We start from the raw sequence: 15,237 nt of genomic DNA, 5'->3' as shown, positions 1-15,237 counted from the left end.
TACTGTTGAAAGTTTTCATTTCAAACAAATTGAACTATTTCCCTCCTGGAATTGCTCACATCCTTGCTTGTTCTCCTAATTATCCCTCTACCTAGTGTCTGTAATTATATATGTGTGTACTGTTCCTACCAAACTGTAATCTCCATAAAGGGATAAATCATATATTTTTATCTATTAGCCCACAAAATACCTGATAAAGGACTTTGTATACAGTAAGGGTTCAGTGAATGTAGTTGCTTGTTGAATAATTTAATATGTTCTAAGAAGCAAGAGCTCCTTTTGTGGCTCAGTCGGTAAAGAATCTGCCTGCAATATGGGAGACCCAGGGTCGATCTCTGGATTTGGAAGATCCCCTGGAGAAGGGAATGGCAACCCACTCCAGTATCCGTGCCTGGAGAATTCCATGGACAGAGGAGCCTGGTGGACTTCAATCCATGGAATTGCAAAGAGTCAGACATAACTAAGTGACTAACACAGAAAAGGTACTGGCTATGTGAAAATAGCAGTATACTGCATTATGGTACAAAAGTCCACAGAGTGTATGACCCACATTGATTCCATCCAAAATTCTGTATAGAATATGCAGGATTCTGAGTAGCAAGCAGCAGAGATCAAGAGGAAACTACACTAGGCAGTGGGACTAGATGGGAGTCTGCTGCCCTTTAATACCATTCAAACATATAGGGATATAGACTCTTACGATATGCGGTTTTCTTAGCCAGTTTTAACAGTTGGGGTGGTTTATGATTATATTTTGAGAGCTTTGTCTGTCCATGGGCCATTTGTGTGCTTTTGTTTGTTTTTTTAGTTGAATGCTTCTGTTTTTTATATTAGGTCTTAGTTTCGTATAGAGAACTATGTTACCTATTGCCTTGAATCCCTGACATTTTTTTCAAATGGAAATAATTTAATGTACATGGGAATTTGCAGATCTGTGTATTACATGGAAGCAGCATAAAGCATTTCTCAAAAGAGATAAGGAATTTACAGCATTCCTACAAGTAAATCTTTTCTTTTATCATAATCATTACTTATATCTCCTAATTTTATCTAGGAGTTATTCATTGGCGTTTATGATTGCAAAAAGGGATCTTAAAATTGCATTAGAACTCTTTTTATAATTTTACCACCTTTTGGTGTCACTGTAATTTGCTTGGAGAAATAGCTACTGTGCGTAAATTGCATCAGTATAGTCATTTTGCCCCATACTAAAGTGTACCTACCAAGATCAGTCATGGCTCCCAGGAGATGTTCCTGTCTGTTTCCTGAGTATCAGTTGTTAAACAGCATCGTAAACAGCCTCGTGGGTTTTATGCTCTTCTAGGTATTTTGATACAATAATACTCATGCCCTATTTTGTTTGCTTGCTTATTAAGTTATTAATAGGAGTCCTGCCTCTGGTTCACAGTCCAGAGGTGAAAGAAGTCATTGCTTTCCTTAACCCGTATGTCTTCTAGAGATTCTGTCTGCCTTAGAGTGAGAATGAGCTAAAGAGAATTCAAGGTGAGCAGGGAGAAGAGGGGAAAGACAAAGGACCTGGTGATTAGGTTGCAGAGACCCTGAGAAGACTGCCAGCGTTGAGGGTCAGGCTGGGAGGAGGGGCTTCATGCTTCGGAGCCCCTGCTCTCTAGGCTAGTTTTCTTACGGAAACTTGCTTTGACTTGAGTGGTGTCCTTGAACCAGTTTGCTTTGTCACTTCTTATGACCAAAACATCTGAACATTTTGTTTTTAAGGTGTGTTTAAGAAGTCTGATGGCTGGGTTGGCTTAGGCTGCTGTGAACTGGCTATTACCTTGGAATGTCGACAGGCATGCAAGCAGGTAACACTTGGCAATGAGGCTCTTAAGCAGAGTGGAGTATAGTTTGAGTTTTAGCTGTGTCTTGGATCTTGCCTATTTCTGGAGAGGTGACCCATAGCAGCTGCAAATTTAGCATTCCTTGCGTAGACCACTTCCTTTTAGACATGCTGCTTTTTCAGTCATGTCTGCTGCATGTAAGACTCTCAGCCTTCTCTTGTGCTTTAACTTCTCCCTGCCGCACAAAGAAAAAATGTTACTGCAATCAAGGACTTTTGTACTCTGCCTATGGTCATGCTTAATCAGTGCTAAACGACTCCAAATAGTGGTGTAAATTTCAGGCATGCTTGGATGGAAGCAGTTGACACAGTTGGCTTATTTTGCTTTTATCTTCCCTCTGCCTTTCATCATGGATTTACTGTGACTGTGTTCTTTATTCCTTCTCTGCTCCTCAGGTGAGCATGACTCCTGTGGTGAGTTATGACTTCTGTCTGACTTGATGTATCTCAGGTCTGAATCAAGTTAGACCCTGAACTCTTCCTCACTGAATGCTCATAGTGATGCATCGGAGTGCTGTGGTAAAACTGGTCTCCGGGCTCCTCTTACTCCAAGTGGTGGGAGCACTCTTAACTGGGAAACTTGAGTGGCCCTGAATCTGCAGCTGCAAAGCCTTGTCTTATTTTCTCCTAGTGACTGGTCTTTGAGCAGGAGTATATGAGACACCTTCACTTTCGTACAGACCACTGAACCATGCTCTTTGGGCACCACACAGCCTAACTATCGGCTGTTCTCCTGCAAGCATTGAGGTGAAACTGAGTTGTAGAGGATTAGAACTGTAGTGTATCTCGTGGGACAGAATAGTTGCCAGTCCATTCTGCTTCTCGCTTTCCCTGTCCTCGTGAGCTGATCTATTAAGAATTGCGTAAGCCTAGGTAATAGAAGAGGAGGAAATAGAAAAAGGAACCACAGAGCCCATGCCTCTGGGACTATATTTCTAAGTGGGACTGTTATCATATGGAAGAACAGCCAACCCTCAGCAGCTGTGTTTTGGCTTGTTTTTTATGGAAAGTATATACTTTAGTAAATCACGTTGTTTCTCTGTGTGTCCGTTTCCTCATCTGTAGAAGGGTTAATTTCTTCTTCATAAACTTGTTAAGAAAATTACATAAAAGTAACTTTTATTAATTAATTGCCTGGCATTGCCTTTCCCTCTGTAGTTGTCTCCTCTGTTAGGTATGGATTTTTTCTGAGAATATTGGTTAATACGGGAACTTAGAATATGAAGGGTTAAAGAAAAACCAAACTATAAACGCCCTGGCAGAGCTTCACAAGAAAAGTCACTGCAGCAGAGCTTCACGAGAAAATTTGCTACAGAATGGAATTTAGATTTTTTTTAAAAAGTCCTCTGATTTAGATTTCCTTCAAACTTATCTGGTTTCTGAAATAATAAAAGGACTGTGTCATTATGTGAGATTAAAGCCATAGAAGAGTGAAATTCTAGCATATCTGGAGCTAATGCTTGTTTTTAAAAATTATATAAGATTTGTTTGCATAATATTTGAGCATGAGGTTTTCCTTGATGAAGTAAAGACGGCTGTGCCAGCAATTACATATACTTATGTTTGTATTCTTTTTGGTTTCATACTGAAGAGCATGTGTAATAAATTAATTGAGAAATTTGTTATCTTTTAGGCATCATCAAAAAATGATATTTCCAGAGTTTGCAGAAAAGAATATGAGGTATGCATTTTAACAAATTTGGATAAACGAATCAGGTGTTATCAGAATTGATAGAATCACTCAAATTTTAAAAATAAATTCATCGTTAAATCAATTACCTTTTACTTTACAGAAAAGATAGTCTTGAGAAAAATGTCATTTACTTTGTTTAGAAATGTTATGACTTTAACTTGTTGCAGTTAAGCATTAATTTGAAAGAAATGCCTAAATCACACATACAGAAGCTTTAACCTATGTTTTCATAATACAGCTACTGGTTGTATCCTAGGTTGTAAAATAGTTTTTTGTAGGTTCCATATCCTCTTTTGCCCCTTCTCCTATACCTTGATTCATCCAGGTATCCACCTTTATGAACTACTTCTAATTGGAAGAAACAATCACGTTGCTAGCGTGAGTAACTTCATAATTTCCTAGCATTGTACATTGGAAAGGAGAGGTACATACTAAATTTCAATTATTAAATCTCGAGGGACTCTTCCTAGCAGTGGTGTTTCAAGCACTGTAGTACTTATTGATAGATTGGGTGGGGCATGGGGACACAGGTTGAGGACGGGCAGAGGTATAGAAAGTATTTCACATCAAGTAAGTATGTACAAAAGATTGTCCCTGATGTGAAATAAAAGCTCCTCACTGATACTAAAATTTGGTCAGTTTCTAGAACTTCATTGTTAAATGTGACAATATGTTTTTTTAATAGTACAAAGCCGTATATAATTAAGCATACAAGTCCATATTACTCATTCATCATTTTTATATATAAACATTGGGATTCCTACTGCTTTTAATAGTCTGTCTTCTCTTGGAGAAGAAAAATAGAACAACCTCTTCACTGCTTCTAGATTATAGTTCTGATTTTTTTTTTTAAATTTTCTCAAAGCCTATAAATAACCTCAATATTTTTGAATCGAAAAAAATCTTATTTATCTTTCATTCCTTTATACTATTGCTAAGTTTTATCTGTTTCTCTGAAGACGAATTTCCAAATTAACTGCAGTTCTTCTCTGTTCTTATTGAAAAGAGCCTTTCTACAAAGAAGTAAAAGATCTTTCTTTTTTTTTCTTTTCTCTCTGCCATTGAAGTAACTGTTTTAGTTTCTCTTGAACAAAGTGACTAACTGTGACGATTCCTTCTTTTCTCCCACATGATGTCCATGACACTGACACTGTCCATCTCCTGTAGCCTGTCCTCCACTATTTTAGTGTGCTTCCTTCTCTTGTCTGGATTTCTGCATTGACCTAGGAAGTCTGCCAGTATGTGTTGATGAAGGACGGGACAGGAAAGGTAAGAAAGAGAGATAATCACTGTCCTATGAGAGAAATACTAAGAGTAGTTTCTCTTTTTCAGTCTCTCCTCCCTTATTTGGCCTAGAATTAAGCAACTGTTAATATCTTCCAAAAATTTACATGTCAAGATGGTTCTTTCACATATATATAAAAATAAAATATATATGTAATATATATATGTAAAGTATATATATTTTATATATATATATAATATTTGTTATGTTTACATATGTAAAAAACTGTATGGATTATCAAGATAATTTGAGATTCAATTTTATATTTTATATGTTATTTAGAAATAAAAAGAGAGGCAAGAGCACTTAAACATGGAAAGAAGGTTCTGTATTATAACCCCAAATAACAGTCACTCTCATTAGATTGTTAAACTCTAGTGTAGACCTAGTGGCTGTTTGTTACAAAGTGAAGTAGGTAACTTTGGTGTAGTGCAACCTATTTTAACTGGATCAGTTGTTTATCAACATGACAATAATTTATAAAACATAAAACTAGGTTTTTTAGTACCTTTTCCTTAACACTGGAGTGGCCCCTGGAAGTGAACTTCCAATATGTAAGCTGTTACTTTAGGTTTACAATTTTAGGGGTTAACATTTACTGTAAACGATGGAGTTGTGTAATTTGACTAGAGAGTCAGAGAATGAGTGGTCATTTTCAAAGGAGCTAATGTTTATCTTTACTGATAAACTGCTGCAGAATCCCCTTTGAGGAGATTTCCTGGGAAATTTATTAAATGATAAAGTTTAAAAATTTTAATGCCATTTAAGATTACTTTGTTCCAGCTAAGCAAAGATAAGCTAGTTAAATGTAAAGCATTTTCATATGTAATTTTGCAACATCTGGTTTCTTTTTTACACAAGTCAACAAATATAATAAATATATTAGAAAGAAAGCAAACTTTGGGGAATTCCCTGGCCATCCAGTGATTAGGACTCCATTGCTTCCCCTGCAGGGAACATGGGTTTCATCCCTGGTTGGGAAACTAAGATCCCACATAGCCACATGGCTTGGCCAAAAATAAGTAAAATTATATAAAAACTTTGGATCAGATCTAGGTTAGAATTATGGTTAAGCTATATATAGCTCAACTTCAAATACTAAAGAATTATATCTAATTGAGTCAAGATAATTAAAATATGTACTGAACACACAAGGGCTCAAGGAAATGAGAAAGCAGACTGAGCATGCTGGGAGTTATCAGGAGAAACTGCAAAAGAGAGGCCTGAAAGGATTTATATAATTTGGGTTAGGAGACTGTATCAAAAGCGTGTTAGCAAACATGCACATGGCTTGTACAGGGGGGTAAAAAGAAAGTAGGCCTATTTAGGGCTGAGAATCTGCTTGGATAGGTAAAGTGGGGCCAAATCCTGGAAAAATTGTATTTTGGGGGCGCAGTCATTATTAAGTAGAAGGAGATGATAAAGATTCTGTGATAAGAGATCAACATAACAAGTAAGTCCAATATTTTAGAAAGCTTTAAGTCTTAGATATGTGCAAGCTAAGTTTTAGATGCCCCAAATTTCTCTAACTTAGCTAAAAACAAATATGGCCCACAACTAGGATGATAGCAATAGAGTCGAATATTTGGGAATAAATCAAAGGTTTGAAGGTAAGAGTCCATCATTCAGGATTTGTTATGATGAACTGAGTATAGGAGATGATGTTCAGGGAAGTATAAAAAACAATTAATGAATTGGAAGATAGGACTAAAGCTATATGAAAAAGCAGCACAGTGGGATAGGCTAAAAGAGATTTAAGGGACAAAGAGGATGTGAGTGTTCCAATTGGAATAGTAGAGGAAAGAGAAAAAACACAGGCCCAAGAAGGATCTGGCAGGATTTTTTTTTTTTTAATCCATACATTGCAGACGTATTTCATAGCCAAAGATCTTAAAAACAGAAGAAAAAAAAATGACATTGTCTTCAAAGGAGTTCAGCAGCTGACTTTTCAAAGCAGCAGAGGAAGCCAGGGACAGTAGAAGGATACCTAAGATATTCTGAGAGAAAATAACTATCATACCCAGCAAAATATTTTTCAAGAAAGAAGGCACAATTAAGGTGTTTCTAGACAACAAAGAGAATTGCTGTTACTGGACCGTTTCTAAAAGTCCTTCTCTAAAGGAAGTTCTAAAATATCTATATAATTATTTGAGATGCAAAGGAAAATGAGAACAATAAAAATACAAAGGGACTAAATTAAAACACAAATTATATGAAAACAATAATAATATTGAGTTTTTAAAAAAGAGAGAAAATACACAGCAAAGATAGCATGGGAAGGGATTTTAAAGAAATCGAAGTATATTGAGTGTTAGGTCTTTTTTAAATGTAAAAATTGCATATCTTAGAGGTTAAGTTGGACTTCCCAGGTGGCTCCGTGGTAAAGAATCTGCCAGCAATGCAAGAGATGTGGGTTTGAGCCCTGAGTCAGAAAGATTCCCTGGAGAAAGAAATGGCAACCCATTCCAGTATTCTTGCCTGGGAGATCCCGTGGACAGAGGAGCCTGGTGGACTGCAATCCATAGGGTCTCAAAGAGTCAGACACAACTTAGTGACTGAGCACGCACACGCACAGAGGTGGTTAGGAATACCAGACGAAAACTGAGGAGAAATCATGCCCAAGGTCAACTGTAAAGTAACTCTTGAATCTCAAGAGTGAAGGAAAGCTCTGTGAAAGAGGAAGTGTAGAAAAAAGTGAGAGCTGATTTTGAAAATTGCGTTTTTAGGGAATAGAAAGAGGAGGAGCCATATACTGATCTATCATTTCAGTAGGAGGATCCTTTCTATGCTCATTGAAAATAGTGGATTGAGATATTCCGAGAAAAAGAGAAATTCTTATTACTGTAAGTGTTCAAGCAAAGATTTACTGGATAAACATACTGTGGAGGAGATTTCTGCAACGGACAGAAAACTTGGCTAGAGAGTCTGCAGAGACTTGTCTCTGCAGTTCTTTTATTCTGAGTAATACCTGAGAAAGAATACTTCCTTCAGTATTTGAGACTACTTCTTTTAGAATCACACATATTTGGTTAGAGTTGCCAGAATCAACCAGTAACTTGATAACTCTGTCATGGACATGTTCAAGTGTTACAGGCATGCTCAGTTCTAGGTTCACCGTATGTTTTCACAAACTTGGTCTTAACCACACCTAGAAGTATTGATCAGGCCACATCTATTCATGTGTGATATTAGACGAGGGATGACATTTAAAATGTTCAAAGACTAGAATGAAGGCACCAGTAATCAGAACAGATGCTGGATATAAAGTAGAACCATACTAGTTTAGCCACACTAGGGCAAATTGGCTGATTAGAACTAAAGTGAAAACGTAGTCATATGTTCCTCGAGGTGTGAAACTTTTTGCATAGTCTTTGTCTACAAGCTGGCTGAAAACATTTTCTTCTAGCCACCAAGATGGTGATTAAAAACAAAAATTGATTGTTGGTAGTTATTTTCTTGAATGTCAGAATAAACATCAAGATGATGTGAGGCTGATATATTTCCAGAGACTTGGCAATGTCTCTAACATGATGAGACAAATTTTAGTTTTAGGTTCTTAAACCTGTGTCATGCCTTTATGTCAGACCTTACCTGCCATTCTCTTAACATAATGGCCATAAATATATATACCTTTCAATTTGCTGCATGAACCACTGAAATACAGTGTTGCAAATTTATCATCAGACTTTTATGTTTTTACTTGTTTATTCCTTCTTTCACAGATCCTTCTCTATGCTTTTCTTTATATTCTTTTCAGAAATAAAATTTTCAGTTCTCTATTTTCTTTCTAGCTTCCTTCACTCATTATTTGATGTTATTTCATTAAGGAAAGTGAGAAACTATGAAAGAAAGCCAGAAGAAGATATTTTTGTGAGGGTTTTTTTTTTAAGTTAAGCCATTTAAAGTTTTAAACTAAATTGTTGCTTAAAGAAAACTAAAAGAATGCTGTATCCTGGGACTCTGGTTCTGTGGGAATACTGAGGTAAAATTAAGACTCTGAGGATGTTAAAAAGAGGCTCTAAGAACCACTAGAACAAAGATGGTCAGCCTTGTGAGTTCCAAGCTCAGTTCTGTTAGCAATGTCCTATGAACACACAGCTAAATGCATAAGAGAAGCGTGCAGGTACGTGTTAAATTTTATTTTACTTTTTTTAGTATGCACATGTTCAGAATTCAAACTGGTATACAATGAAGTCTCTTTCCTGCCTCTTACACCACAGCCACCAAGTTCCTAAAGTCACCAGAGACACTTTCTGCACATGAAAGTAAATATGTAGACGCAGTTCTTTTCCACCCTTCTCTACACAAACGGTAGCTTACCACATACTCCGGTACCCCTGGATGCCACTGTTTGGTGCATATTTACGTGTGTCTGTATGGTATACAGTGTATCCTCAGGAAATGTCACAACAAATATTCTGCTTTAAAGATTTCTATGTTTTAATTTTATTTTGTTCCTTTTCTCTCAAATTAACTTTGATTCTAGATTTACTACCAGAAGCATAAAGGAAAAGGGATGAAAAAATAGCTCCCCAAATTAAAAGCTGGGAGGGCAGGGACCATCAGTATTCTCTGGACAGCTTGAGGCCTTCTGTGCCTCGGTGTGATTGGATCTGCGCTGCAGTTAGTTCCAAGAATACAGTAGGCCTTCTTGAATGGCAGATGACAGCCTAGGCTGTGGACCATTGTCTTTGGGGAATTTTAACAATAAGAGTCATGTGATTACTTTGCCTCAGCAGAGCCTTCAGCACCTAAATGTAAAGCTTCTTTTTGTTAGTACCAAGGAAATTCCAAGGACTGTCAGAAAATAATAAATAGAAGATGGTGGATGGGAGGCTTTGTAATGGTAAAATGCTCTACAGGTATGCTGTACTGGACTAGATTTGAGCCGTTACCTGCAGCTGATGAGCTCCAAAAAGAGCGAAACCTATTAGGTCCTGCAGTACTGGCTTAAGATAGTATAAAATCTTGATTATTCTCCATTTGTATGCTCTTTGGTTTTGTCATATTTTGTATTGGGGAAGGGAATAGCTCCTACTTAGTCTGTTGAGCTTGTGTATTTCCTCTCTAGTCCATTCTTCTCAAAAGTGAACTGAATGAGATCATCCCCAGAGGGAAATCTGATCAAGTCTGATTAGATTATGACCCTGTCTAATCCAAATGGCCAGGTTTTTCTATCTAGGCAATCTCATCTACTGCTGTAAAAGTGCTGCACTCAATATGCCAGCAAATTTGGAAAACTCAGCAATGGCCACAAGACTGGGAAAAGGTCAGTTTTCATTCCAGTACCAAAGAAAGGCAATGCCAAAGAATGCTCAAACTACTGTACAGTTGCACTCATCTCACATGCTAGTAAAGTAATGCTCAAAATTCTCCAAGCCAGACTTCAACAGTTTGTGAACCGTGGACTTCCAGGTGTTCAAGCTGTATTTAGAAAAGGCAGGGGAACCAGAGATCAAATTGCCAACATCCGCTGGATTATCAAAAGAGCAAGAGAGTTGCAGAAAAAACATCTGTTTCTGGTTTGTTGACTATGCCAAAACCTTTGACTGTGTGGATCACCACAAACTGGAAAATTCTGAAAGAGATGGGAATACCAGACCATCTTACCTGCCTCTTGAGAAATCTATATGCAGGTCAGGAAGCAACAGTTAGAACTGGACATGGAACAACAGACTGCTTCCAAATCAGGAAAAGGAGTACGTCAAAGCTGTATACTGTCACCCTGCTTATTTAATTTATATGCAGAGTACATCATGAGAAATGCTGGGCTAGATGAAGCACAAGTTGGAATCAAGATTGCCGGGAGAAATATCAATAACCTCAGATATGCAGATGACACCACCCTTATGGCAGAAAGTGAAGAAGAACTAAAGAGCCTCTTGAAAGTGAAAGAGGAAAGTGAAAAAGCTGGCTTAAAACTCAACATTCAGAAAACTAAGACCATGGCATCTAGTCCCATCACTTCATGGCAAATAGATGGGGAAACAGTGGGAACAGTGCAAACTTTATTTTGGGGGGCTCCAAAATCACTACAGATGGTGACTGCAGCCATGAAATTAAAAGAGACTCCTTGGGAGAAAAGTTATGACCAACCTAAATAGCATATTAAAAAGCAGAGACGTTACTTTGCCAACAAAGGTCCGTCTGGTCAAGGCTATGGTTTTTCCAGTGGTCATGTATGGATGTGAGAGTTGGACTGTGAAGAAAGCTGAGCACCGAAAAATTGATGCTTTTGAACTGTGGTGTTGGAGAAGACTCTTGAGAGTCCCTTGGATGGCAAGGAGATCAGTCCTGAATATTCATTGGAAGGACTGATGCTAAAGCTGAAACTCCAATACTTTGGCCACCTGATGTGAAGAATTGACTCATTGGAAAAGACCCTGATGCTGGGAAAGATTGAAGGCAGGAGGAGAAGGGGATGACAGAGGATGAGATGGTTGGATGGAATCACCAACTCAAAGGACATGAGTCTGAGTAAACTCCAGGAGTTGGTGATGGACAGGGAGGCCTGGTGTGCTGCAGTCCATGGGGTTGCAAAGAGTCAGACACAACTAAACTGAACTGAACTAAATGTCATCTACCCTGATTGCTTTGATTGCTGCAATAAATCAGCCAAACTAACTTATCTTCCCTGCCTCTCCTTCCCTCCACCCTACATGCTATACAACACCACACATACACTCATTCCCAGACAAAAACTTATCATCTTTCTTATATTCCTCGCTTGGTTGTTCAAGTACAGCCCTCCCAGATAGACAAACCAAAAACCTAAGAGGTATTATCTACTATTTCTTCTTTCTCACCACCTCCCACAAAAACAAAGAACAACTAGCCATAAAACCCTAAAAATTTGCCTGTGGAATATGTCTGTCTTAAATGGGCCTCCTTTCCAGGCCCTCAGTCACAGCCTGTCTCAGGCCTTTATACCACTTTGGGGAACTACTACAATAGCTGCTCAGGTAGCTTCCCTGTCTCTACTTTCTCCTCTTTTTTTTTTTACTATCTCCACTTCTAGGGTGACCTCTTCAAAGACCAAGTATGGTCATATCACTCCCTTCCTTGAAACTCTTCGGTGGCTCACCTGTGAGATACAGTTCACGTTCCTCAGCCTGGTGTACTGAAGCTTTTCTTGGTCCTAACTCTCCCCTCCTTGACAGTTCTGCAAGTTACTGCTTATACTTCCCAGATTGGCTATGTGTTTTGTTAGTTAGTCGTGGTTGTACCACCCATCATCCTCCTGGAATTCCTGCTCCCTGAATCCATCCTATCGTTCCCATCCATTAGTAGGCTAGAGCCAACTCCTACCTGCTAGGGAGAACTGGTCAGTTGTTAAATATTCAGGAATTTTGCAAGCCAGTTAACTTGAAAAGCAGCCGTGTTGGGGGTATTTATGCCATACATATCAGCAAATATTACAAATCAGAACTCCCTTTTACCCCCATGCCTGTGAAATCCCACCCCACTGCAGCATACCACAACCCCATCCAAATTCTGGCTTAGATGGTTCCTCTTTAAAATCTTGTCTGCTCAACCCTCTTCCGTCCACACACAAAAATATTAGTTGCTATTTATAAACACTTTGCACACTTTATTGTAGCATTTTGTCACCTTATAGTGTAACTCTATGTTTGCTTGTCACCTTAATGCTAATCGCCTGAGTTCCTATGGGCAGAGTCCATGTCTCACTTTTCTTTGCATCTGTCATTCATTCATTCCTCCAGCATTCATTGAGTTGATACACTTAATATGTACCAGACACTGTTCTCAGAGTACAAAGATGGAAGGATCTTTGTACTCTGAGAACAGTAAGAAGTCCATAGCCTAGTCCATGGGAGGAGGGAAATTCAAATAGTCCATTATAATACAAATCCAAGTACATTGCTAGAAGTCTGTATAAGACACCTTGAAGCCTGGAGGGAAAAAACCCTACTCAGGGTAATGAGGAAGTCTTCACAGCGCAGGTAAGACCTAAAGGATGAACAGAAATATGTTGCCTGTAAGTAGGTGCTACAGTTAGTATTTTTATAGATAGAATTTTTAATAGAAAATTTTCCCACTCTGGACAGTACACAAGGTTCTTTGTTTCAGAGTAAATAGCAGTTTTATGTGAAAACCCTGTGTAAATGTCTATGAATTAGTCATTCTTTGAATGAGCGGAGAAAGCACTGAATACTGTGTCTGTAATCTCAGTAATGTTGGGTAGCAGGCCATCCCTAAACCCCATAGCCTAGAGCCATAACAATTTATTATTTCTCACTCATTTAGGCAGTTCTGATTTGAGCAAGCTGGGCCCACGTATGCATCTGCCGTCGCCTGGCAAATCAGCCAGGGTCTGGCTGGTTTAGGATGCCCTTGGCTAAGTCAGCTCAGCTCTCTTCCACACGTCTCTCCCAGCGCTTTCACAGCGTGGCTCAAACAAGTTCCCATGGTGGTGGCCCGAGCCCAAGAGAGAAATGAAACCTGCAAGTGTTGATGTATGTGCCGGGCTCTACTTTCCTCACACTTACTGCTGTCCCCTTAACTGAAGCAAATCACACGATCAAGTCCAGAGTTAGCATGAGAGAAATAGGCACAGGGAAGGGTGAAAAATTGAGGCCACTGCAGCAGGCAGTCTGCCGCAGACACATACTCTGTGTAAGCTCTGTTCTAGACCTTGTGTTACCCTGCAGGTGTTAATAGTACTTGCCAATGAATTTGCTTCCAGTTGGTTGGATGCGCTGTGGTAATCATGAACAAACTTGTCTGAGCAGTCTAGACCCGTTCATCTTACTTCAGTTTAGGGTCTCATTTTTGTCCCACTATTGAAATGACATTTATTATTTGGGATACTGAAGAAATCAAAGAATGTCCGTGTCGCATTAAGGGGCTTCCCTGGTGGCTCAGCAGTAGAGAATCCACCCGCCAGTGCAGGAGAGACAGGTTCAGTCTCTGGGTCAGCAAGATCCCCTGCCGGAGGAGATGGCGCCCACTCCAGTATTGCCTGGGAAATCCCATGGACAGGAGCCTGATGGGTGACAGTCCATAAGGTCACAGAAGCGCCAGCCACGACTTAGTGACTGAACAGCAACAATGTCATGTTAAACTCCTTTGCATGTTCTGGTCACTTAGATTTTTTTCACTACAAAGCCATGGTGTCCACAACAAGGAGAAAACATCTTGCAAAGGTTTAAAAAAACATGTGCTTCAAGTTCCATTGTTGGGGAATTCCCGCCATCCGGTGGTTAGGACTCGGTGCTTTCACTGCCGTGGCCCAGGTTCAATCCCTGGTCAGGGAACTGAGATCCCACAAGCTATGTGACGTGACCCAAAAAAAAGGTCAACTATTTAATCTCTGATTTAACATTTTTATAAGCTAGATTTTTCATGCAAAACTTCAAACTGGGAGAAATCAGTCCATCTGTGCAAAGCAAACTGATTTTATTTATTGAGGCCTTAGGAACAAAACAGCCCCTTTTTACTTTTAACTAGTAGCCTTGGGAATAGGAAACATTAACATTTCATAGAATGTGTTCTTTTGGGTCTTTCTGCAGAAGTGACTAAAACATCCAAGATTCAAACTTGATTTTGTTTGTTTTTAATAAGATTCATATGATCCTTGTTTTTTTTTTTCATCATCATCATTGGTGAGAATGGGAAAGGGAGCTGGAGGGGCCAGTTATAGTAGAAGGGCAGTGGACAGAGACAGGATTGAGACAAGTGGACAAATGGAGAAATGTTAGAAGGGGTCACTGAAGTGGAAAAGCAGGTGACCAGGTCAAAAATAAACCTACAGAGCTAACTTATGGACAAGAAGTTGGAGCTGCAGAATGTGCCTCCTACTTGGACCCCAAAAGGAAGGTCAGTGTGACATGAAAGATCACATAGGGTTCTTGTTGATTTCACTCTGTATCTTAGTTTTTCTGCTAGGTTTGCACACAGGTTACCTGCTCCTAGCACTAGGTGGAAGGGCTTATTGCAGTTGTCAAAAACCACTGGAGGTAGGGCAGGGAACTCGTTAATGAAAGCAGCTGCCTGAAGAAAGACTTCATGTTCAAAATTTTTTAAAGGAAATAATAACTAAGAAAATTATTTTTTTCACAATTTAAGATGTTGATTTTAAAAACAAGAGACTGTTAAAATAGATCACTCTATGGACATAAATTCAGCTTTGCATTGGCTACATTCAAAATAATCCAAAGTCTTCTCACAGGAGGGTGTCATAGGAGGGCAGGAGCAGAGCGCTCTGGGTTCCGGCCCCGGCTCCGCCCTTTGCTTACTGCCTACCTCTGTCTCTCCTGTGAAGAGCTGTATTGTGAAGGCTTTGGGACTTGAAGATCTTTGGGGACACTGTCAGCTCCCACATGCTGGCTTGTTCTTTGGGTCTCTGAGGTTGTGGTAGGTCCTCACCTCAGTTAGCCTGTT

At 39.1% G+C, this 15,237-nt stretch overlaps 1 protein-coding gene across 1 annotated transcript in view; it reads left to right on the top strand.

Moving 5' to 3' along the window:
• Positions 1-15,237, top strand: part of RECK (reversion inducing cysteine rich protein with kazal motifs) — a 78,205-nt gene that overhangs the window by 18,195 nt on the left and 44,773 nt on the right. The window contains exons 5-6 of the mRNA XM_043486916.1: positions 1,735-1,820; positions 3,489-3,536. Of these exons, the coding sequence (XP_043342851.1) occupies positions 1,735-1,820; positions 3,489-3,536 (134 nt within the window). The remainder of the gene's footprint in view (positions 1-1,734; positions 1,821-3,488; positions 3,537-15,237) is intronic.

The sequence above is a fragment of the Cervus canadensis genome, chromosome 14 (genome assembly GCF_019320065.1).
Source record: "Cervus canadensis isolate Bull #8, Minnesota chromosome 14, ASM1932006v1, whole genome shotgun sequence".
NCBI lineage: Eukaryota > Metazoa > Chordata > Mammalia > Artiodactyla > Cervidae > Cervus > Cervus canadensis.
The sequence above is the reverse complement of the archived record's forward strand: the minus strand, read 5'-3'. Positions and strand labels throughout refer to the sequence as shown.